Source organism: Toxotes jaculatrix, chromosome 6, assembly GCF_017976425.1.
Source record: "Toxotes jaculatrix isolate fToxJac2 chromosome 6, fToxJac2.pri, whole genome shotgun sequence".
Taxonomy (NCBI): domain Eukaryota; kingdom Metazoa; phylum Chordata; class Actinopteri; family Toxotidae; genus Toxotes; species Toxotes jaculatrix.
Genome location: NC_054399.1, coordinates 2,727,700 through 2,752,426, shown reverse-complemented (window position 1 = coordinate 2,752,426; position 24,727 = coordinate 2,727,700). Strand labels below are relative to the sequence as shown.

At 44.0% G+C, this 24,727-nt stretch overlaps 5 protein-coding genes across 6 annotated transcripts; 3 read left to right on the top strand and 2 right to left on the bottom strand.

Annotated features, from left to right (window-relative positions):
- The first annotated feature begins 912 nt into the window (after positions 1 to 912).
- On the top strand, positions 913 to 10,413 carry tbc1d23 (TBC1 domain family, member 23). Of its 2 annotated transcripts, XM_041040730.1 has the most exons (19): positions 913 to 970; positions 2,081 to 2,192; positions 3,095 to 3,200; positions 3,610 to 3,814; positions 3,906 to 4,029; positions 4,141 to 4,265; positions 4,364 to 4,410; positions 4,494 to 4,597; positions 4,742 to 4,864; positions 5,000 to 5,092; positions 5,185 to 5,355; positions 5,471 to 5,513; positions 5,629 to 5,735; positions 6,043 to 6,185; positions 6,598 to 6,642; positions 7,400 to 7,488; positions 7,597 to 7,732; positions 7,945 to 8,139; positions 8,406 to 10,413. In XM_041040730.1, exons 1-19 carry the CDS (start codon positions 933 to 935, stop codon positions 8,488 to 8,490), a joined length of 2,091 nt encoding a protein of 696 aa, XP_040896664.1. In that variant the 5' UTR covers positions 913 to 932; the 3' UTR covers positions 8,491 to 10,413. The 2 variants fall into 2 exon arrangements, with proteins under 2 accessions (XP_040896664.1, XP_040896665.1); XM_041040731.1 differs by lacking the exon at positions 6,598 to 6,642.
- A 542-nt stretch (positions 10,414 to 10,955) lies between these two features.
- Positions 10,956 to 14,719, top strand: nit2 (nitrilase family, member 2). Its single transcript, XM_041041306.1, has 10 exons — positions 10,956 to 11,112; positions 11,226 to 11,344; positions 11,499 to 11,619; positions 12,201 to 12,289; positions 12,381 to 12,474; positions 12,567 to 12,641; positions 12,734 to 12,812; positions 12,986 to 13,084; positions 13,426 to 13,481; positions 13,802 to 14,719. The coding sequence occupies exons 1-10, from the start codon at positions 11,085 to 11,087 to the stop codon at positions 13,900 to 13,902; spliced, it is 861 nt and encodes a 286-aa protein (XP_040897240.1). The 5' UTR covers positions 10,956 to 11,084; the 3' UTR covers positions 13,903 to 14,719.
- LOC121183958 (ICOS ligand-like) lies at positions 14,344 to 16,773 on the bottom strand. The gene is made up of 6 exons (XM_041041305.1): positions 16,598 to 16,773; positions 16,330 to 16,399; positions 15,902 to 16,225; positions 15,539 to 15,823; positions 15,273 to 15,443; positions 14,344 to 14,477 (listed from the first exon to the last, which is right to left on the bottom strand). The coding sequence occupies exons 2-6, from the start codon at positions 16,391 to 16,393 to the stop codon at positions 14,404 to 14,406; spliced, it is 918 nt and encodes a 305-aa protein (XP_040897239.1). The 5' UTR covers positions 16,394 to 16,399; positions 16,598 to 16,773; the 3' UTR covers positions 14,344 to 14,403.
- A 1,041-nt stretch (positions 16,774 to 17,814) lies between these two features.
- On the top strand, positions 17,815 to 20,987 carry gtpbp6 (GTP binding protein 6 (putative)). Its single transcript, XM_041040443.1, has 10 exons — positions 17,815 to 18,581; positions 18,662 to 18,799; positions 18,890 to 18,960; positions 19,040 to 19,170; positions 19,330 to 19,400; positions 19,514 to 19,672; positions 19,798 to 20,006; positions 20,118 to 20,266; positions 20,475 to 20,627; positions 20,717 to 20,987. Exons 1-10 carry the CDS (start codon positions 18,173 to 18,175, stop codon positions 20,841 to 20,843), a joined length of 1,617 nt encoding a protein of 538 aa, XP_040896377.1. The 5' UTR covers positions 17,815 to 18,172; the 3' UTR covers positions 20,844 to 20,987.
- Positions 20,988 to 21,036: 49 nt separating this feature from the next.
- On the bottom strand, positions 21,037 to 24,602 carry si:dkey-66a8.7 (PI-PLC X domain-containing protein 1). The gene is made up of 6 exons (XM_041040446.1): positions 24,192 to 24,602; positions 22,894 to 23,030; positions 22,133 to 22,261; positions 21,897 to 22,052; positions 21,631 to 21,814; positions 21,037 to 21,520 (listed from the first exon to the last, which is right to left on the bottom strand). The coding sequence occupies exons 1-6, from the start codon at positions 24,271 to 24,273 to the stop codon at positions 21,249 to 21,251; spliced, it is 960 nt and encodes a 319-aa protein (XP_040896380.1). The 5' UTR covers positions 24,274 to 24,602; the 3' UTR covers positions 21,037 to 21,248.
- Positions 24,603 to 24,727: the final 125 nt, after the last annotated feature.

Here is a 24,727-nt window from a genome sequence, read left to right as displayed (position 1 = left end):
ATGATTTTAACCCACTGAGAACTCTGTGATCATTTCTCTGAATAACTTTGATTAAAAACTTTAGTTTTCATTATTTGAAACTTACTTTTCATGGAATTAATATTCTTGCTTGTTTCTCCTGGTGATCTTCAACAGCTATACTACTGACTTGTGGACAGATTGATTATTTTAGTTTTTTGATCATTTTTATTGAATATGAATCTTTTCAAACCCACCGGCCGTCAGCAGGAGGGTCCTCCATGTGAGCCAGGTTTTTTCTTGCCACTGTCGCCTTAAATGCTTGCTCTGGGGGTCAGGCTCTGGGTCTCTGTAAAGCGTGCCACAATTTTATTGTGGTTGGAGCTATATAAATAAAATTTAATTGAAGTGACAAACAAGCAGATTGGAGATTGTCCACAAACAGGAGCACAGTGCAAATCAAGTTGTGTCTGAAAGAGCCGTTAATGTTACTAGTAACACCCATGTTTTTCCTATTATTGTTTATAAGGAGGGTCTGATATTAAAAGACGTGGCCTGTCAAATATAGAATTTAACCTTTGTGGCCATAACATCAAGAAATAAGTCGAATTTATATTAGTCAATTAAAAATTAGAGTTGTAGGCTGAAGCCTTTGCTTATTACACCTACCCTTTTTACGTTGATTGATTCATACACTGAAATTACACATATATACATATTGTTGTATATGTATATCATATCTATCCAAAAGTCCCGAACAAAGATTCATGCACACTAACGTTCATACTTCAGCGTATTTTTTTAAAGTAGCCTGGTCCTTCTCAGACGTGCTGACATCTTTATTGAATTTGAGAACGAGGGCGATTTGTTGCTCTCATCAGACAATCTCAGTTGCTCGACAATCAATCAGTGTCAGCGTTGCGCGACACATCGGCCGTGTTGACGGCATTTGACGTGTCTCCGTCAACACAACAATGGCGGATGCCGTGGAGGAAGCTCTTCAGGGCAGCTGGTGAGATAATTTGTTGTCGGACTAATGTTGTGAGAGTCGTAACTTCGATTGTCAGACACTCGCGTCGGCTTCATCTGGCAGAATTTAACGTAAAGAAGCTAATCACGAGTGTGTGGAGCTAATCTGCTCTGCTGACGATGGATGCTAGTCAAAGCAGTTTGGTACCGTTACTGCTCGGCAGCTAGCCAGCTAATGTTAATTACCCAAGTTGGTTCTTTTTTTTTTGACTAGCCGAGGCACTGAGACGGACAAAGATTAATGAGGAGCTTCTGAAAATATCAATCGAAGTATTTATCGTCTCGTCACTTTCTTTCTCGTATCGACAAGTTTATGTACAGAGCGTCTCAGCCAGCAAGCTAACAATAACTAGCCTGGTAGCCGGTGTTTGGTCGAGTTCTGCTTCCTCTGAAACAGAACCGGACCACAGCCCCACTCCTGACCCGCTCTGCTGTCCTCACCTCATGTGCTGCATTCACATATAATCATTCAGATATAATCATTCTGCTCGATACGAGTGACTTTGTGGACTTGTCAGAAAAATACCGGCGTTGTCAAGAGCTGTCAGAAATGAGTGCAGGGGCTCGGCGATGTGGAGAAACCGAAGTATCATAATAAAGAAAGATTCAGGCGTCTTTTTACTCGGCGGTCTGTTAAATGGTCGTGCTGATGTTTAACACGTCTCACTCCATAATATAAAGAAAAGACAACCCGAGATTATCAGCCACCAGTCTGAAGTTACTCTGACAGTGTGTGTAACAATGATTACATAAAGCTCTAACGAGCGGCGATCGATTTTTATTCTGTTAATTTATCTGTTAATCAGTGAACATTTAGTTTCCAAAATGTCAAATGTAATTAGAAGTGCAGATTGCAAGATATCAGAGACCAGAGAGGCATTTTTCCTCCATTGATCATTTACTTTTCTGTTGCTTGACACCTTAATTAAGCCGCTACTCACATCAGCTCGACAAACTTGTGAACATGATTCACTTTATAAATTAACATGATTACGATTATTGTTACTGTAAAAGATGATGACTGATGGACTTTATTTAAACTTTTTGGAAAACATTTAACCATTGTCACTGTGTGCCGTCCGTGCCTCCTCAGGGACCAGGATCTAGCTGAGGCTCTAGACTCTGGCGGTTCTGACATGGAGATGGAGAGAGCCATCATCCAGGTCCAGGAGAATTCAGCTCAGCACAGGGCTAAGATGTGGAAGGTGAGGAGCACAACAGGACTGCTTATTACAAAAAACACTCTGAATATGGCTGTAGTTTAAAACATACAGCTGTAAAAACTCATAATAGTCAAGATGTTGTGTATGTGTATGACCAGAAGTCAGTAATGTTTCTATTATTGGAGAGCACATGCCGTGAATGTGAGAATTACTCACGTCAGGCAGAAGTGAACAGACTGGAAAGACCAGCATCTCATACTCAAATGACCATAACCTCTTCATGACACACCCACATGTTGCTGACATGACATGCTTTAGTTCAGTCTGAGACCACATACCTACAACATGTTTTATATGTGAAGCATGTGGACAAATGTTGAATGCTTCTATTTCGGGTACTTACCACCTGCACATTTCTCTTACTGCCCTTATTTGGGCCTTTCGATGTGACAGCTGTCGTTGGCTATGCATGCAAAATGCCTTTCTGTCAAAGGAGGCATTATCTCCTGTAAATTCACTGTTAAGCTTCTTTTGAATAAGACGTTTGTGTAGCGTCCATAGAAAAAGGGCAGTTGTAGGACAGCTCTACCCAGTTAGACCATGTAACGTACCATTCACGGAGCCTGAATATTATTCACCCAGCGACTGGCATCACACATCCTTTTACTTACAAACTGATGGCAGACACACGTTATGGCCGTGTTTTGTAGAGACACAATTAATCAATATTTAATCAATTTTTTAAGGACATCGCTTGATATTGTTTAGTTTTAAAATCTCTGAATAGTCCACAAACAGTATCACCAGTTAGCCTGAACAGCTACATCTCAGTAGAAGAGGTGTTTATTAGTGGAGCAGCAGTTGAGTCACTGGTTGAAGATCAGTCTTTGATGTGTGTTTAGTGTCCTCATGTTTAGCACTGACTCTTCGTTTTGTCCCGGCAGATCGCACTAAATGTCTCTGGGAAAGGAGACAGTCTGTCCCCCTGGGACGGCGTCTTCGATTTGCCCGAACAGACACTTATTCATAACCGTAGTCAACAGCTGATTGGTGAGTAAATACATGTGCCTCTAATTCCTTGAAAGTATATTGTCACCAGCCAGACAGGAGCAGGATGTGTCAAGGACACACATCTGTAAGCAGCATGAGAGGAGACAGATGTTTGGTTTCACTCACTCACTCTGCCAGTATCTAAAGAAGATCCTCAGGATTTCAGAGGAACAAATGGCTATTATTAGTCTGTACTTCTGACAAGTTGACACCAAAATCTAGAACAGCTTAAAATAGAAAGATGCCCAGAAAAACTAGGCATACAGAAAAACATTTTCTTGTCATGTGTATTTGAATAATTGTGTAAAATCTTGCCCTTGGCTTTTACCTGTCAGTTCTACATTTCTCTGCTGTGTGAATGTTAAATGGAGAAAGCACAGCTAACACCTCCCCTGGTCCCCGTGTTTAGACCAGCTGGGAGTTTCAGAGGAAGAGAGGAGCGACATGGTGTCCGACGTTGAGTCGGTCATCACTTTCTACTGTAAGTCCCGCAACATTACCTTCACTCCAGAGCTGAGCTGGCCGCACCTGCTCAAGCCTCTTCTGGGCCTTCACCTTCCCCGCAGCGACCTCTACAACTGCTTCTACGCGGTCATGAACAAGTACATCCCCAGGTGAATCATCCGAACGCTGTCGTCCTTTTCATCCTACTCACACAGAGACACAAACTTTAACTGAAATACCTGCAAAATGTGTGTGTTTCAGGGACTGTGTGCCAAACGGTCGACCTTTCCACCTGTACAGACTGCTGCTGCAGTACCACGAGCCCGAGCTCTGCTCCTTCTTGGACACCAAAAAGATCACACCCGACTCCTACGCCATCAGCTGGGTCAGTATTTCCTTCTTCACACTGGTGTCACATGTCTCTCAGCGACCCAGACAGTTAATATATTTGCAGCCATGTCTGAATTATGTGTCCGTGTTCGTCTTTCCTTCAAAGCTGGGCAGCTTGTTTTCCAGTCACTGCCTTCCAGATGTTACCCAGGCCTTGTGGGACTCCTACCTCCAGCAGGCTGACCCCTTCCTCATCTTCTTCCTCATGCTCATCATGCTTGTCAACGCCAAGTATGCTGCTGCAGATGGAAACTTTACACAAACACAGTCATACCAAGGAGATTTAAATGTATATTTGACTTGTCTTTTTTTTTTTGTCTCACCCTCAGAGAGACCATCCTTGCACAAGAAGGAGACAGCAAAGAGGACATCATCAGTACGTTCCCGTCTTTCTATTTGTGGATTTGCTCTGTACTTTGTTAAAACAGTGGAAATGAACGAAGCTTTTTTCTGCCACAGAAATGCTGGAAGCGTTTCCTTCTCTTCTGGAGTCCGAAGACATTGAAGATTTGTTTTCTTTGGCCCAGTATTACCAGAGCAAGACGCCTTTGTCTCTCAGAAAGGTAAGGCGCTAACTACAAGTAAAGAGTCTTGTTTTTGATACACGCATAGTGATGTTCACTAGAGCCAGGACTGTGATGAGAAAGCCAACGAAGGGGTGAAGGAAGCTGCACAAGAGAACAACTGTGCTTTTTCTGCCCTATTAGATGAATCAGAATCTGTTTGGTAGCAGCCTGGTGGCTCTGAAAGAGGAGGACACCGACCTGAGTCAGGCCCTGTGTCTCCCTGTTTCTGTCCCTGAAATCCTGCAGGCCAACCAGCAGCAGCAGGTCAGTAACGTCCTCAGGTTACATGTAACTTATTTAAACTAACAGGGAAATGATTAACCTTTTGCAAGTGAGTCATGTGAGAAGCAGGAAGGAGAAGATAATGTGTAATGTGATAATAATTGATTTTCCTCTCAGGATGGGGTACGCTTCTTTGTGGTGGACTGTCGGCCTGCAGAGCAGTACAATGCTGGCCACTTGTCCACGGCCTTCCACCTGGACTCTGACCTGGTGAGAGATTGACAATATTGACTCTGCATGAAAAGGTATAATGAGTATGTAAATGTATACGAAGCAATAAATTTATTCCCTTTATCCCACAGATGCTCCAGAATCCCTCTGAGTTTGCTCTCTCTGTGAAATCCCTGTTGGAGGCTCAGAAGCAGTCTTTAGAGTCTGGCTCCATCGCCAGCGGAGAGCACCTGTGCTTCATGGGCAGCGGGAGGGAGGAGGAGGACATGTACATGAACATGGTGCTGGCCCATTTCCTGCAGGTGAGGGTCTCAGTCATCACTGACCTGTATTTTGTGGAAACACAAATTGTGGCACAGTTTGATAAGTGTAATAATTTTACATGTTGTCTACAATCATCTTTGTTTTCTCCTGCAGAAAAACAAAGAATATGTCAGCATCGCTAAAGGAGGTTTCATGGGTAAGTACATGCAGGTGGATATATATGTGTGTGTGTGTGTGTGTGTGTAAATATACATATTACATATTGGAAATGGGTACGAAGTGAAAACTCAGTGAGATCTGTGTTCCCTCAGCCCTCCAGCAGCATCTGGTAGACATGAATGTCGAAGGCCTCGACTCTTCGTACGTCCACTGGATCGTCAGCACGTCGGGATCTCACAGCAGCCTCAGCTCTGCTGACGTAAGTGATGATGACGGAGTGTGGAAAAGTTGCTGCATATGAAATATCATCATACAGGATGTATAACAAGACAGAAAAAATAGTTCCTCAAATAGGACTGGAATGTTTCTGTAAGTGAAAGGATGAGGTGGAGATATGTTGATAATATTGATACAGTTTTACTGTATTTTCTTTTTTGCTTTATTGCTGAAAATTTGTGTCTGTGTTTGGGTGGGGTAAAAAAAGACGCTGCATGGTCCATGTTGGACATTTTAAATATATTTTTACTTGTTTATATGGTTTGTGCTTTTCTTTTCTCATAATACAGGGAGAATCTCTGAGCAGCCCTGGAGACAGCAAAGGCGTCAAGTCCTTGGTCAACAAAATGACATTTGCTCTTAAGTCCAAGTCAGTGAACGTAAAGGAGAAGATGATCAGCTTCATTGAGAATACGTCCACCCCTGTAGACAGGTGAGGACCTGGCTCCCCAAACAAAAAACATGGTAATATACCATGAAAGCAATGCATTAACACTGAGCTCTGCCATGATTTAGACTTTCAGGGCATTTGTAAGGGTGAGTTTCATCTGTGTGATTCCTCTCACTAATAGATAATCAGTGTAATCAATATATTCAGTAAACAAATTCTATTTATTTCCATTCCACTGAAGTGGGACGTTTATTAGGTGGCTAATGAGAAATCAGGCTAATATGTATGATTTCTTTCATTTACTCCTGATGAAATATCTGCTCAGTCAAAATGTTTGAAGCCTTTATTTCTTATGGACAGTGAGTGGCCTACTATCAATCTGACGTTTTTTTAATTATTATATTGTTGTATTTTAACTTAAGTTCACCAAACCTTGTGCCTTATTCCATACTAGAATATCTTTCAATCTGCCTTGGCCAGAGAAGGTGATTCCTGATCGGTAAGAGCTTCCTGACATCGAGCTGTCTGTCACCAGCATGTCCACTGGCTGTAGACCCGCACACGTCCCTGGGATCATAGGACTCGTAGCCTGTGTCACATTAACGCATGCTTAGTACCAGCATCTCTGCCAGCACCGCTCACTCATACAACACGACCCCTTCCCATACAGTGTGGACAGGCTGTGTGCGAGATGTTTCTAAAGATCTGTCTTCATGCTTTCACTAACATTTAGCGCTGCAGTAAAGTTTGCACTGTCGAAGCTGCTGCGGCCTCCCAGGAAGCGCTGAGTCATCTTTACATCCACAGCTCACTGTCTCTCTGTAGTCCCAGACACTGAGGCGTTTTAGGCAGAACCTCAGCTTCACTGCCGTCTGCTTGGAGATGCACCTAACACTTTGTCTTTCCATTTCATTGTTGTTCTTCTAGATGATAGCCGGGGCTATGCAGAAAAATTCAAATCCACCATAAAAAATCAATCTGAATCACTACAAATAGCCCCGAATATCATTCAGTAGCTAATCTTTAACTCCTGGTAACCAGCAGAAATGTCTCATTTAACCTCTTTCTTTGTATTTAACAGCATAACCTCTGGCAGTAGTGGGCTAAGAATGTTTACTGCAGCCTGGAGATCTTCATGCCATTGCTGTTCTGTGCATTTAATGTCACTTTTCATAGCAGGCATTGATGTCTCTCATGTCTTACACTCAGTTCTGACGTGAGGCTCTAAGTTGCCTTGTTCTTTTTTCCTTGTCCAGACACGTGAGCAGCAGCGACCGCGTTGGCAAACCTTACCGAGGTGTTAAGCCTGTGTTCAGCATCGGTGATGAAGAGGAGTATGACACAGGTAAACTCCCACCGATTGCTCCCGCTCTCAGGACTGAACATATGTGAGTAATACGGGAGCTTTTATTTTGAAAAACAGGAAAGGAACGTCCATGTCTTGTCTCTGCAGATGAGATCGACAGCTCTTCCATGTCAGACGACGACAGGAAGGAGATTGTCAACATTCAGACCTGGATAAACAAACCAGATGTAAAGCATCACATTCCGTGTAATGAGGTGAAAGAAACTGGTCACATGTTCCCGAGGTGAGTTGGTTGTCTTCCTCAGTGACTTTGGTAATGTGTGTAAAAGACAGTGCTCATGTGACACTCCCACACTCATCCTCCACGCCTCGCCATGGGTGTTGGGGTTTGGATTGGGAAAGTAATGGGGATGTTGCTGTTAAACATGACTAATCTCCCACTTCCTTTAAAATAAATCAGACACTGTAACACTCACGCTGTTCTTTTGTTTCCAGCCACTTGCTGATCACAGCGACTCACATGTACTGCCTGAGGGAGATCGCCTCAAGGAAAGGCTTCGCCTACATCCAGTCCAGACAAGCACTGAACTCTGTGGTGAAGATCACATCCAAAAAGAAGCACCCTGAACTGATTACGTTCAAGTTTGGCAGCAACAACTCAGCTGGAGTGGAGATATCTGCGGTGGAGAGGTGCCTGTCTACAGACGCAGATTTTAGATTTCAGTGGTCCAGTTACTTGGCCGTCTTTCTGAAGTTTTACTCATAGCTTAGCTTAGCATAAAAACTGAAACCCTTAGGCTAGCTAGCCTGGCTCTTTCCAAAGTTTAAAAATACTCCCACAAACAGTTTTTCTTCTAATTTTTCTGTTTTGTTTTTTTTTTTGAAGCACAAAACACAAATGTAATTTTAACAGCGGTTTCCTTTGAGTTAATAATTCTTTCTCTCCCTTCACTTAGATATTTGATACCAAACGCAGGCGATGCCACCAAGGTCATCAAGCAGCAGATCATGAAAGTCCTGGATGCTCTGGAGAGCTCGTAAAGGGAGATGAAGGAGTCGCGATGGGGGATCACGACGGTCAGCCGTGACACGAAGTGTAAGATGAGTCTCCGTCTGCCAAGAGTGAAACCTTCTCCCGCTCTCCCTCGGCTGTCCTCCCTCCTGGACAGATCCAGTGCAGTGTTGACTGTGAAGCCCCGTGTGTCTGTGTTTGGGACATGGTGGGGAGGGGACACACACCTCTGCCTGCAGACCTGTGGGACAGGCTGTGTGTGTTGAAATACTTAGGTGCTCTGCAGTAATCAAACATCAAAATGATCTTACACTAATTTAAAAATATTGGTTATAGCGTATGTTTTACTTTACTCTTGATAAAACCTGGGATCTCATTACAGTGCAGTTCCACTTTGGCGATGTCCCTCTGGCCTTAACGTAGCGTGCTGACCGCCCGGTGACAAACCTGTTGAATCATCATATGACTGACTTTTTCTTTTGACTCGAGCATCTCGATTCTGACCCCTTTGTTTTGAAGTGAACGAGCACTGCAGCTCAATCATGTCTCTTCATTTACTTTTCAGATGTGTTGAGTAGATTTAATGATCATTGTTCTGGTCAGGAAGTGAAGCATGAGTCAGCAAACTCAAACATAAAGATGCGCATCCCCAAAAAAAAGAAAGCGGTGCTGGCACGAGGCAGGTTTCCTACCACAACAACTGTTTTTGATAACTTTTCTTTTCCAGGTGGCAGCCTTAAATAGAAATGATTTGAGGGTGTTTATAAATACGTGATGTACATATTGTGTAAACTGCTCTATATCAGCACAGACCTTTGCAATGTCGTTTTGAAAGCATATCCTTAAAGCTAGAATATGCAGTGAAAACTTAAACTGGCTTCTAAACCAGCTCACGCGGTTGGAAGTTCCCCTTCTTTCTGGAGTAAGAAGTGAGCCTTTTACAGAGTTTCTGGGAGATAATTTACTCTCTGCTTTTACATATAATAATGAATTAACCTCTTCTCATAGCAGTCTGATGTAGCTCTCTGAAAGCATTGTTCACAGCCCCCCTGGACTACATTAGTATTACAACAGGAGGTTTGGTGATGGTAGTTATTAAGAGTCTGAGCACCTCAGTATTTTTCCATCCCATTCAGATTCAGTATGTGAATGATTTTCTCATTTAAAATGCAGAAGTGAAATAATTTGCGGATAAGGAAGAAGGCTGTAACTGAATCACCACCACGCTAACTTCTTCCTATAGAGAGAGAAAAGGAGCACTGTGCTTTCTACCTGGAAGCACAGCTGTGACAGGGACTCAGTCAGTCTTGTCCATTGTATTAGTCCAAACTAAGCAGCTTTAGTTTGCTTGCCACTGTTGCCTTCGGCCTCATGCCTGTGATGTGTGATATTGGCACCAGCAGTGGCAGCATATCACAGCATACTGCTGCTTCTCCTCTAATCTCAAACTCTGTTCTGGGCTTTTCCTCGCTTTGTGCTTGCTTATTTACTCTTTTGTGTTGAATTCTAGTTGTGTAGGCAGCCTGGGTTTAAAGTGTCGAAGCATCTAATGTGATGCCCCCCCCCCCCCCCCGCACCTTCCTGACAGCTCCATTTAAAACCAGTCCAGAGAAAGTTTATCTGTTTAATCCCTGAAAATTAAACAAGGAGTGTAAAACATATGGCACATTTGAATATGGGCAACAAAAAAGCAAAACTTGAATTACAGAGTCATGAATCTGGTCTTTCATAGCATTCCTGTGTAACCCATGCATTGTGTTGTAATTTTGTGATATTTTTCAGTATTGACTGGAACATCCTGGACTGGGAGTCTTTACTCTGTAACACCACTGGCAAAGGATGTCGGCCACTAGTTGAAATGCAACATGTCTCAAGTGTAATTTGCACCTTACTGTACTGCTGTTATTTTCTAAGCATTTATGTTTTTAATAAATGGAGATTATTCGACTGCACCTGTGGAAATACAGTCAGTTATACAGTATACATGTTAACTGACAGGTATATAAGCTGAGATAGTGGTTATATTTTCAGTCAGAGTGTTATGTACCAAGCAACGGTTGCTGTGTTTGAGTAGCAGAAGAGGCAACAGCAATGCTTCTGTGAATGGAACGGGAATTTCGTGTTTTCGCCGTGTTCATATTTACACTGAGCCGAGTTTGTAAACATTTGAGTAAAAAGAAAAAAAAGAGCCCACAGCAAAGAGCTCGTTTTCCTCCGTCACACGGACAAACTCCGCTGTGCTCATTTTTATCGAGCGCGTTCACTTCAGGCTAATCTCTGCTGCTCATCCTGTCTCATCCTGTCGCACTGAAACCGGATTGGTAGAGAGACGCCCAACCCCCCGATGACGTACTGTGTCTCTGAACTTCATATTAAAGGGATTGAACTTAATAAAAGCTCGAGCGTTTGTCTTAGAGTGACTTTAAATAAGAATTTGAAAGATTCTAATTACATTTGAAAACGTTTATTATCATTGTGTCGTTGTGTTTTGTTTAAGCTTTTCTTCCCTAACTCGCAAAACCGCTGCAGACTCTTATTTTGAAAACCAAACAGCCACCCGGAATCACATGCCCTGTCTTCTCTGGACCTGGACTGTGGAACCAAAGAGGACTGTTCTGCACATATGTCCACTTTAACCAAAGCAATGTCCAGTAAGTGCAAAGTTCTCTGCTGTGTTCTTTGTTGTGCATTTTACCGAGTGTCGCACGGTTATGACGCTGTAGCAGAAACGCACGGACGGTGCTTTGTTTGGTTCTCTTGGCAGAGTTCCGTCTGGCTGTGGTGCAGCTGCAGGTGACGAGCGTCAAAGCGGACAACCTGAGCAGAGCCCGGAGGCTGGTGAAGGAGGCTGCGGGACAAGGCAGCAAAGTGGTGCTGCTGCCGGTGAGGAGGAGGCTCTGCTGCCTCAGAGCAGCGCTCACACTCCCATCACGCACACTTAACCTGTTACTGATTCAGTGGACATGTGGGCACACGAGTTTAATTTAAGAGAGTCCAGGATTCAGGTCACAGCTGATGATCTCTCACTTTAACACAGGAATGCTTCAATTCTCCGTATGGAACCAGCTTCTTCTCTGCGTACGCTGAGAGGATCCCAGGAGAGTCCACCCAGGTGCTGTCAGAGGCAGCGAAGGACAATCAGGTTTATGTAGTGGGAGGTAGGAAGCCGTCTGTAGCTGCACTGACCCACGCACTGCTGTCCATAGGACAGTGTCTCATGTTAACTCATTATCTTAAGAAAACAAAAGTCTGTGTTTAATTCGAGCACAAACTGAAGCCTTTTACTTGTATGACTCTGGATACTCGGTATAAACCCAGTGTCACTACTCTTCTTTTGGTTTTGGGGATTAATTATACTTGAATATAAACATTTTTCCAGTTTTCCTTGAGGAAATATCTCTGATGTGAATGAATGTATCAGTGAATAACTGAGATACATTGAGCATCAGCCTGTTTTGGTGAGTGCCACAGAGTTAAAGGAGTTAACAGCAAAGTTAATAGACAAACTCAGTGCAGCCACTTTTTTTTCTGTCTGTCTTTAACTTCCAAATGACTAAACTTCCTCCATCAAAGTTACCTGATGAATTTTTTTTAATTTATTTAATTTATGAATGGGGGCAGCGATGTAACAGAACTCAGACAAATTAGTGAAAAAGAATAATCAGCAGAATAAAAATGTACAAACCTCACAGGTGTTTGTTGAGTAAAGAAATGAACCGTGGGACTTCTTCCTCACCAGGATCTATCCCTGAGGAGGATGGAGGGAAGCTGTATAACAGCTGTCCGGTGTTTGGGCCTGATGGAGAGCTGATTCTTAAACACAGGAAGGTACGTGTGCATTCACATCAGTATTTATTTGTTTGTAATTTGTTTAAACTTCTTAATGACGCTTATCATCTTTGATGTTTTCTCTGTCAAGATTCACCTTTTCGACATCGACGTTCCGGGAAAAATCCGCTTCCAGGAGTCTGAGACGCTGAGTCCCGGAAACAGTTTGTCAATGTTTGAGACACGTGAGTGACGTCTCCTGACTCCTGCTGTGTTCCCTGCTGCTGGATGAGCATCGTTCCGACCCGTTTGATTTCTTTGTACTTTCCTCCTGCAGCATTCTGTAAAGTGGGAGTGGGGATTTGCTACGACATGAGGTTTGCAGACCTCGCTCAGCTCTACAGCAGGAGAGGTGAGCAGCTGAAGTGACAGTGCACATGGCATCAGGTGTGCTGTTCTTAGTGGTGAGTAAGTCAGCTGATTGGGTTGTCCTGTTGTCCTCAGGCTGTCAGCTGCTGGTTTACCCAGGAGCCTTCAACATGACGACTGGTCCAGCGCACTGGGAGCTCCTGCAGAGGGCGAGGTCAGGCTCAGACTCCCAGTCCCCATCCAGAATCTTTTTAATGCACTTAACATTTGAAAAACAAACAACTCAAGTTTATCTAACATATCAAATGAGCTGTTGATATGACTTTACTCACATGTTAAAGATACCACGGCTAACACTCTGTAACCCTGTTGATGTGTCCTGTGCAGGGCGCTCGATAACCAGGTGTACGTGGCCACGGCTTCGCCTGCCAGAGACGAGACGGCTTCATACGTGGCCTGGGGCCACAGCACTGTTGTGAGCCCATGGTATGAAACGGGAACATGCTGCTACATGTATCAGTTCATGTGTCAGCTCATAATATGTGTGATTGTGTAATGTGCGGTCAAAAAGGAAGAGAGGGAACACAGAATTCCTTGTGAAGAACATAGAGTAAAAAATACAATAATGTAGTGAAGTGTAAACTGGCATAAAGCGTAAACACTCATGTACAAGTTCTTCAGATTGTATTTAAATACAGAAGTTGAGTGAATGACACCAGTAATGACTCTCCTCCTCCCACTGTGACCGACCACACCCTTCTCTGTCTGCAGATGTTTTCAGGCGTTGGATTTTGCAGAGTTGTGATTTTTGCGATGTGTCGTTGCAGGGGAGAAGTTATCTCCAAGGCCGGACCAGAGGAGGCCGTTATTTACGCTGACATCGGTGAGTGGGAGAGCGGCGGACTCGTCCCTGCTGTCCGTGCTCGTTTCTCATTGGCTGATTTTTATGGAGAATGTGTAAACAAGTTGTTTATTTGATTTCTGTTTAAATCATTTAGTCTCTTTATCTACAAAGGAATAAAATAAAAGGAACATTTGAGCAGGTAGTGAAATACAAACTACTAAATGAGCCAGTAGAGATGTTTTATAACAGTTTGTATCACAGAGGTAATTAATGCAGGGCAGGTGTATTAAGTTGCATTACTGTGTCCACTCTCCTTGTGTTTTGAGTCAGTGCATTAAACCCGTGTCATTCGTCCCCAGACCTGCAGTACCTGGCCGATATCCGGCAGCAGATCCCGATCACGGCTCAGCGTCGAGACGACCTCTACACGGTGACGTCTGTGCAGGAAGGATCGAGCTGAACGCGGTGACCATGGGAAATCAGGTGCGAAGCTACCAATCACAAACTATGCATCAGATCTCTGCCGCCACCCGTCGTCTTCCTTCCTGTGACGCACAAGACTCTTAATTGTGGGAACAGGAAGTGGAGCCGGGGACGGTGATGGATTAGAATGCTGCCGACTCATTAAGGACGGAGCTGCGATGACTTCATGAAAAATTGTGTCGATTGTAGCTTCAGAGATTTGAAATGTAAGAAATATTCAGTTCTTCACTGTCATGATGGAAAAACGAGAGTAGATCTGTGAGATGAAATAAAACAATCTTTATTAAATCTTGAAACACAACAACTGAGAAAGTGAAGTGGTGAGATGAGCTTTTTATATCTACATGGTCTGTGAAGCCCCACCCACACACACACACTCACATAATTCACATATTAAATAATGACAACAAATACATATTTACAAATCAGTGCTCTGTCGCCTCAGTGACACTAAAGGAGGATTCATCACCTCAGGATTTTAAACATCAGTGTCTTCTGGCTCCGGCTTCATGGCCTCAGTCTCCTCCTGGTACCGATGTTGTCTTTTGTATCCTGAAGACAACAAACGGTCGTGTAAGTGATAGCAAAACGTTTTCAGTAATCGTGAAAGCATAGTGCACTGCATGCTCCACCTCTGTGAAAGTAACACAGTTCTATGTTTAAGAAATAATTCTGATTCTTCATTTCCTCTACATATGGTAAAAAAAAAAAAAGAGGCTGCTCAGGATCAATCAGATCAATCAGGAGAAGATTGATCAGATGTAGTGATAAACAAACCTGATTCAGAGCCTGTTTGGAAACAATTCACACATTTCACACAGTTGAAAGGACAGAAAATGCTGATCTTGAAAATGAGGAGTTAAAAGATGCTGTGGTTACACAAAATAATGTTTCTTTCTCTCATTTATGCTTTTTTTCTCGTGAAATACTGGAAACTTCCACCTCTTCATCCTTCTATTTGTTTTTATAAGGTGAAATATTACAAAGACATAAAACGAAGATTGTCTTTCAGTGCTTTTCATTTAACAGTGGAAGGAACTTAATGAGTTAGTACTGAATTAATTACATTCTCTTTAAATAGAAGGAATTATCTCAGCTGTCTCCACATTTTAATGGTTATAATGATTTTTGCTGTTATGGGGCTGAAATAAAGGAGTTTGGGAGTTTAAGTAACATTCATCTCTGATTCAGGTGAACTGAGGATGATTAGTAAATGATTTTAAGCTAAGAGCAAAATTAAGACCAGTCTCTGAGAGTAACCAGCCCCTGGTTCTGGATTAGAGGTGGAGGCAGCAGCCATGTTTACCTCTGTGAACACTGATCTGTCCTGTGATGTTATCTGCCTACCTCTGTTTTGGCGTCGGTACTCGTCCTTCTTCCTCTTACTTATCCTGTCCAGGTGGATCTGATAGGCCACTCCCGCCAACACCATGACCCCAACCACCACACAGAGAGCTGTGCTGAAGATCCACATGGCCTCTGATGCTCGACTAACCTTTGGGCTGCCCTGCACGCCATCTGAGCACCACAAGCACCAGAGATTAGTGACGAAGCGGTGACTTACTGGAGTGTCTGAGACCTAACAACTGAGTGAACACTTAACAACCACTCACAGCTCGTGGACGTCAGGGTTTGGTTCATGGGCAGGTTCTTTATGACGCACGACACACTGGAGACTTCGGAAATGTTGACCGTCAGGTGGCTTGTGATGTTGTAGAGATTGGAGTCTGCGAGTGATGCAGCCACGGTCACCACCGAACCCTCAGGCAGCTCCTCAGAGTCGTTGATGAGCCAGTGCACAGCAGGTTCAGGGAAACCTCCACTGGAGTGACACAGGAAGGCCGTCTCATTGCCCAGCGCTGCCTCTTCCCTCTGCAGCAGCGGGGAGCTGAAACTGGCTGCAAACAGCCATCAAAGGCAGAAGTTAGTCTCTGTAAAGATTTCCTCTGATAACTTCCTCTGTGTTAAGCACTCACCTGCTATTCTGAGGCACACAGTGCACAGAGGAGCACTTTGGTTCTCCCCTGAGACGATGAATAGACTGTAATAGGTTTTGTCCTGGCTGGGATCAGCTGAGGGAAGCTCCAAAGACAAGTTTCCAGTCAGAGCAGCGTCAGCGGAGATTGTTGCGCTGTCAGTGCTCCATTCCTCCACTTTCGCACCCTCTCCCCACTCTGATCTGAGCACCACTCTGTCCTCTCTCCTCCACTCAATGGAAACATTCACAGAGGTTAATAATTCAGGGTAAAAGCAGGGCAGTGAGACCGGCCGTCCCACTACGCCAAGGACACAGTCTTCCTCTGTGAATGAAGAAGTGAAGCGGCACAGGTTAATTCACTGTGGAGTTTCAGTCATAGTATTTATGTCGGTGTCTAATGTGCGTGACCAGACCGAGCCATCTTACCCAGACAGGCGCAGAAACGGAGGAAGCTGAGCATCAGTCCTGTGCGCCACAGTGCCACCGGCATCTCCCGCTGCGGGGACGCAAACACAGTGCGGAGATATTTTTACTTTTTAATTTATGAAACGAAGACGTCACTAACTTTTACAGGCGTCTAACTTCACGTTCCCGTCTTCGGCCCGTTCCCTTTAACAACTCCAAGTCATACCCACACTCTTCCTCACGCTGGAGGAATTCACCGTCAGTCATGTCGCGGCTTGTTGAACCATACCTGAGCTCTGTCTCTCTGTCTCTGCTTTAAATGACCGATGGAGTCAGGATTCAGGAGTCAGGAGACGGAGTTTAACGTGAACCGATTCTCGGACAGAATCAACACCAGTCTTCTCAGTTTCCACACGCATAGATCCTGTTTGGAGCCACTGTGTGGAGATCCGTCCAACCGGTCTGACTTCTTGTTAGGTCACTCACACACCCACACCCCCCAGCTGTGATGTAGGCGGTATGATATGACACCTAACACAGGTGTAAACACACGGAAACCATGTGAGAGACAGGAGGGCTCTGAAACTGATACCGTTAACACCAGGATCAAATATTAAACTATTCCTGTTTACCAAAAGCAAACGGAGTTAAAGAGTTAAAAAAAAAAAAACATCCACGTGATTAAGTCCATCACCAGAATTCTAATATTAAATCTAATATTTGTATTTTTGTAAAGATTAGGCTAAAAAAAAGAAATAACTTGACTCCTTCGAAATGTTTCCTCTTTTTATAAGACATTTACCTAATTGTGTGGGGTTTTTTTTGGTCAAATTTGTCAAAAGTTTTTTACTTTTAGTTTTATTTTCTTACTATTTATTTATTTTACTTCTTAAAATGACACTAGACAAAACCAAACATTTAGTGGAGCTGAAATAAGAATAAAAGTTAATCATTACCTTCAAAATAATCAGAGATGAGATGGACCAGAAACATAAAAATGTATTTCCTTCGAGTGTTATGTGTACAAGCTAAATGACAAGCGGCGTAACGGCAGTAAAGCTGAAGCTAAATTCACACCAGTTTAAACCAGGATTTTAAAAAAAAGATAATAAATTAATAAATAAATAAAATGTCAAAATGAAAATAATTTTTTAAAAATGTAATAACCCTGTATTCCAGCAGGGGGCGGTCTGTACCTGTGAGAGTCGTGGTGCATTGATTTCGTATAAACTTTATTTTGTACGCACAGAAATGTAACGCTCGTTATACTTATTTGTTTCCATAGAATTTACTGTTTGTTATTTTTTCAGTAAAGACTGAAAACAAGAAAACTGTGAAAACAAAATAACAAAGGAAATGACGTAACCGGAAGGACGACGACGGTGCCGGGGCACTTTTGCTCCCTGAGTTCAGACTCTCAGGCAGCTTCTCCTTCTTAAACAGCGTCAAAAATGTTTTCTTATTTATCAAACACAAACATCCAAACAAGGGCAAATCCACACGTTGGACTTATGGCCTTTTAAGTTTTGGTTTGGTGCGGAGCCAGGGAGGAAACGCTGCCTAGAAGTCCTGTGTCGGGACAAAACAAGAGCTACGACACGACCCGCAGCTGAAAACACGGCAGCACATGAGCTGAAGCACAACAAACCGTTCTGTCTGCGTGGATATCGATTATTAGATATTTGTATCAACGGGGGAAAATAATTTAGACAGTGCATAAACGATTGTCACTGCTACAGCAGGTGGCAGTGTGAGACCCTTCATTAAGAAAGTTCTGAAGGGCGACCTGCTGCCTGTCGTTTAGCATGTGAGTGTGAGGTTTGACTGCAGCCCTGATGGTACCAGTGAGACAGACCGAGACAACATGACAACACTGAGGAGGATTTATTCATGGTCCCCGCTCCTGCAGCGGCCCTGCGCACTCAGCGGTCAGAGAGCAGCAGCCGCCGCCTGCAGCCTCCTCCACACGCCTCACCATGCTGCTGCAGCCCGCACCATTCAGCCTCAGCGGCTGAGAGCTGCGCCCAGCCTGCAGCACAGAGCGTTTGCTCTTTCTTCATGCAGGTTAAAGAGGACAGACTCCTTCAGCAGCGGGCAGGAGACAGGGTTTACAGAGGAGGAGGAGGAGGGTGGAGACCTCATTGAGGACAGTGAGGTGGAGGAGCTCTTCCTGCAGCAGGTTCCTGCAGGCATCGCAGGGGAGGAACAGCACAGGGTCTTCATCGTTCAGCCTGATGTGAAGTGGGGGAGCAGGAAGCAGCATCTGACCACCGGTAACAACACGAGTACGTAGATATGTGTGTGTGGATTATGGCAGAGGTTTATCTCACTCTTTTAACTGCTTCCTTTGCAGCCGAGCTGATGATGGCCGAGGCCGTGGGGCTCGTGAACACGTTAGACAACTGGAGAGTGGTGGACAAGATCATCCTGTCCACCAAGACACCAGAGAAGAAGAGGATATTCGGCAAAGGCAACTTCCAGTCTCTTACAGGTATTTTCCACTGCCGTCGTTCACCTGTGAATCTGTGCATTGAGCCAACAAGCATCTTAACATAACTCAGCTGTGCTTTTGCCTCCTCAGAGAAAATCAGACAAACAGCAGGAATCACTGCAGTGTTTGTGAATGTTGAGCGTCTGTCTCCTTTGTCCGAGGTGAGCATGTCTGAAAATCGCCATCTGGCTGCGTACAGAAAAGTTTTGTGCGCTTATGGTTGTTTTTTCATCCACACAGAGGGAGTTTGAGGGAGCCTGGGGGCTTAAAGTTTTTGACAGATACTCCATAGTCCTTCACATCTTCCGCTGCAACGCCAGAACCAAAGAGGCCAAGCTACAGATCTCTCTGGCTGAGATTCCCTTGTTAAGGTAACTTCAGCTGCTTTACAGTTTCTGTCATTTAAATGTTTTAGCATTCAGAGACTTTTTCTGTTGTTCTGCTTCCTAGTGGATTTTTAAAACAGCTAAGTCTGGTGCCCTGATGCCGTTGGTTGTATTAAACAATAATTCTTGGTATATCGCTGCCAGATCTCGTTTGAAAAATGAAATCACAAACATGGATCAGCAAGGCGGAGGATCGAGATACATCGGAGGTTCAGGTACTGTGGCAGTGCTACACCTGAGTGTTGAACCCCTGTGTACACCCTGCATGGTAGTAGCTACTGAGCTGCCCGGCTAGAGCACACTTCAGCTTGGTGACTGGGTTTTACAGGTGAGACACTGTTCGAGGTCCAGCAGAGGCTGTTGAAGGAGCGTGAGCTGAAGATTCGCTCAGTGCTGGAAAAGCTGCGGAAGAAGAGGCACCTGCTGCAATCTCAGCGTAAACACAAAGAGTTCCCCGTCGTCTCTGTGCTGGGATACACAAACTGTGGTGAGGGACTGGAAACACACCACACCAGGTGGAACGTAGCAGTGCTGGTACTTGGTTTTGATATTGTTTGCTGCTGTTCAATCAGGTCTTCAGTTTGATGACTGTCCGCCTCACGCTCTGCTCAGGAAAAACGACTCTGATCAAAGCACTGACTGGTGACAGCGCTCTCCAGCCCAGAAACCAGCTTTTCGCCACCCTGGATGTCACTGTCCATGCCGGCCAGTTGCCCAGTCGCATGGCTGTTCTGTACGTGGACACCATCGGCTTCCTGTCCCAGCTGCCCCACCAGCTCATCGACTCCTTCTCTGCCACGCTGGAAGATATTAAACACTCTGTACGTACCCGACGCTCATATCAGTGCTCTGTGTGTGTGTTTGCTTATGGAATATCCAAAGTTTCAGAGTAGAGTGTGTTGACTCAGTGCTCGTCTTTCTCATACTTCCAGGATCTGCTGATCCACGTCAGAGACATCAGTCATCCAGAGACGGCGAATCAGAAGGTGAACGTACTGAACGTCCTCAAGAACCTGGAAATCCCTGACAGGCTGATGAGCTCCATGATAGAAGTCCACAATAAAACCGACCTCGTTGACAAGTATGAACAAAAATCCTGTTCCACCTCAAAGTTTTCAATATTGATTTTAAGAAGATCTTTTAAAATCTTCAATTCAAAATTCAAATTAAAAACAGACATCTGATCTTAGAACTATAAGATCTATGAGGTCAGTCATACGATGGTTGAATTTCTCAAAGCATGATCATAAAACCAGAAATTATAATTTAAACAACTGAATGTCTCTCAGCTATCAGCCTGCAGAGCCCGACGCACTGAGCATATCTGCCCTGGAAGAGCGAGGCCTGGATGAGCTGAAGAAAGTAGTGGAAGCAGAGATTGTGAACTCAACTGGAAAACACATTTTAGATCTGAAAGTTAACCTCAGCACTCCTCAGTTAAGGTGAGACCTGTTTTTCTCAGTGTGTTGGTTTTTTTTTTTTTAACGTTTACAGAAGCATCCATAGTAAATGTGTATGCTCACCTTCACAGTTGGCTGTACAAAGAGGCCACTGTTCAGGACGTGCAGGTGAATGCAGATGACGGCTCGGCTGTCGTCAAGGTCATCATCAGCGCGGCTGCTTACGGACGCTACAAGAAACTGTTCGCAGAGAGATAGCAAAGTAGGGAGGAGAGCGATCCCTCCTTCTTCAGGACTGCAGCTCCAAATAAATTACTGGTCCATGAGGATCAGGAAACTGCAAACTGCACCAAAAAGGTCTTTAAAAAACTGTATTTATTGTACAGTATATTAAAATACTTGAAAATGCAATTTTATAAAACCAAACGCACATTTTTGTAAACAGATATAAATTTCACATTAGAGCTGTAGATAAAAAAAAAAAACATCTTAAATGAAAGTGAGAAATGCAGAAACTCTGCAGATTTTTTTTTCTAAAATTTTCTTCCACTTAAAAATCTACATGTGGACGAAAGTGCATATAAACCGACAGCAATGTAGAAAAGAGAAAACGAGGTATCCAGTGGCTGTTTGGTTGTTCTGGCATCAGCTCCAGTGGAATAATCACAGCTGGTACTCTTTCTTTATCTGACTGGCGTTCTTCCCAAGAAGTTTTTGGTTCAGTGCAATGACCAAAGAGCAGAGCGGAAGCGGCCCCACGAAGTCTCCTGCGATGATGTTGAGGCTCTTGCTGTCCGACCCGGGGACCTGCTCCTCCAGCCATTTCTTCAAACACTCCCAGCTGCTGAAGGTCAGCGTCCGCAGGGACTGCTTCGGGTTCGTGGTGATGTAATACCTATCAGCTGTCAGGTTCAGGCCTGAGACAAAGAAGCCGTCTGAGGGGAGAAAAATCCAGAATAACAACTTGTATGTTTGTGAAAATACACCAGGAAACACACTTTATATGCTGATACTGGCACATACTCTGAGTGTAAGTTAAACTCACCTGGACGCCCCAGATCTTTTTTCCTGTCCAGGTAACTGATCACTCCCTGTGCTGTGCGCTGGTTGGCCCACCAGTAGGGGATGTCAGGCCACAGCTCCTGGTGTCTCTCTGCAGTCTGGGAGTCGTAGGACAGGACGACCTGGTAACCAGATGCCCACAGACTCCGCAAGGTCAGGACTGATTCCTGTGGAGGGCAGGTTAGATGCTTTTTAAGGCACAGTGTTGTTTTTCATCCCATAGACGGGCTGTACCAGGAGTAAACTAACCTTCCGGGGGCAGAGTTTTGAGCCGAACAGCTTCTTCAGGTGGAAAATGAATGATTCATGGCATCTGTCGTCCATTCCCTCAAAATGGCTGCAAGCGAGGATAACGATCTCTTTAGGATGAGACTCTAACCAGGTGGCAACAGAAAACAGCGTTTCCTGAAAAATGAAAAACATTTACTACAAACGTACTTCAAAAACCCAAACTGAAGCATTTTTATTAATTTTGTTAAACTCACCAAAACTGTTATGTGTGTGTATATGACGTGAGTGAAGTACAGGTCGCTGGATGAGTCATTGGGTTTATGTGCGATACGCAAATCAAAGAAGCGAATCCCCATCGAAAGCTGCTTCTCGATGCTTTTATCCTGAAGAGAAGAGAAATTCAGTTTTATCACTATAATTCCACGTTTGGGTGCTCTTCATTTCAAAACAGTTCCTAAACATGTCACAGCTGTGAAGCTCTAACCCAGCATTCACTACCTGCCTGGCACCAAGCAGGTAGTGAATGCTGGGTTACCAAGATATTTTTCTCATGTGTTGGTGGTGACCAAAGTAGAGCTAAATGAAGAGTGAATATTGGGCTTAAATTTGTGAGGTTGACAGAAATACGCCTAAACAGATGCTAGTTTTCTGTGTTTTCTACATGTGATGATGTAGATGTGTAGATGTCAGGGATTACATGAGGTCGCTAAACTCCACGTGTCAACAGCCCTTTAACACATCTAACATTTAGACTTTCCATAGCAGCAAATCACAGGTCAGACTACAACAGAGACACAAGTGGACAACCTACACACACTGAAAGGAAACACGTCACTGAGACAGCTGGCTTCCCTGATTTACTGCCAAGTGATTTCTGGGAAATGGAGTGCAAACACACCACAGCAATAACATCTTAGTCCTGTAGGGGTCCTCACTCCACTTTGACATAGTAACACACATGTGTAATCAGCTGACTGGCAGGTGCTGAACTTTACGTCTGTAGTATCATACATACTTGTGTGGTGGCCCATTTAAAAATGACCGGTCTGGTAAAGCAGTAGAAAAGTCCATCCAGCAGCCTGAAGCAGTCTGATTCAGACCTGACCAGGGGGGAGTTTATGTCCAGGCAGTAACTCATGGCATCATGGCTCCCTGCATGAACAGGTGTGCATAGAAACGTTAAAGCTTTAAGAGTTCCTCATACCAGTTCTGAACTGGGAAATACTGGGAAATGGTCCCATACACCTGATTAATGGAATGAAATACAAAGCAATTTTTTTTACTTTAATGAACCAGAAAGTTCTCATGGTTAATATTTTTAATAATTATTTGATTGATTGATTTATTAGTGTGTCTGTGTTTTATGTTACTGACTTGTAACACAACCTGTCTTACCTGTCTTGTCTTGTTTTTTGCATTTACAGAAGCATCTAAAAGTCTGAGACCACAATGAAAATCTCTAATATTTTCACATAAGCCTGGAAATAATCCGAAGGTTTGGGGATTCAGAAACATTTAAAAACTCAGGAAGTTTGTGTTGTTTTGTACAAAAGGTCAGATTTCCTTGAGTTGTGTGTCTTCCCCTGAAGCCTGCGTTCAGATCACACTCAGGTGGATGTGATCTGCTCATCACAGGCTGGCTCAGAGTCTCACCTGGTATAAGTAAGACTGTGCCTCATGTTTTCAGTGGATCATTGCTCACTGAGTCGTACTGTGATAGTGTCAGAAGTCAAACTGTTATTCTAAGCAAAGAGGGACTTTAGAGTTGCACCTCAAGTTAGAGCAGGATCAAGCAGACCAAAAGTGATCACACATCAGGAGATCAATACATCAAGCTTAGATCCCAGAGAGACAGAAACACAGTGGATGAGTCCTGTTTACTGATAAAGCCAAGTCTGAGATTTCTGACAGTAACAGAACAGTGTATGTAAGGAGGCGAACAGTTTATCAAACCCACAGTGAAACATGGTGGTGCGGTATATTCAGGTCTGGAGGTGTCTTGCTTTTTTCTGGATTTGGACACCTGCACTGAACTGACTACACCCTGACCATCAAAGTGCCACTCCATTCTCCAGAGAAATCATAACAAGAAGGAGACAAAAGACGTGTAATAAAAAAAAGCATGCACAATTAACATTAGGGAATGTAAACAAAACCCAGAGATGTTCAGTTTACTATTGTAGTAAACAAACGAGACCATAGTTTGACAGTTATAACTGAATGTGTGCATCTGTAGAGGAGTAAGACTCTGCACTCGGAGGTCTCCTTACAAATCACAGAGTAATCATCATGAGGAAAAAGTGTTAAAAGTACCAGGTATGGCCAGGTTTGTCAGAGGGATGTCCCACAGCTCCTGGGGTAACGCTGACATCCAGTCCTGGCAGCCGTGATCCATGTCGCACTGTCAGTCTTAGACCTGCGGGACAGACTGTGAAACCAGGTCTGAACAGTGTGTCTGAGAAGTCATCATATGATCGGTCCTGCTCCCTTCCTTTAATATAATTCCCTGAAGTGATCGAGCACAGACTGCACAACAAAGGAGGAGGAGGAGGAGGAGGAGGTAGGTCAGACTTTCCTGTATTTCCCGATTCCTCCGCGCTGTTGATTGACAGCTGCCGCGAGACTGTGGCGCGAGCGCAGCGGCTCGGGCCACGTGTGAAATCACTTCAGTAAAACGAAGCTACCTGTGTTCATGTGCAGCTGCACGAGTCTTTAAACTCAGTATGTACACTTTTCCTTACAGCCCATAAACACCTTTACTGAACCAGCATCCCCCGACCCGTGTGGAAGCTGTGACGTAGCAACAAAAGGAGGAGGGGCAAATGTTAAAGAGAAAAAAAATCAGTCGA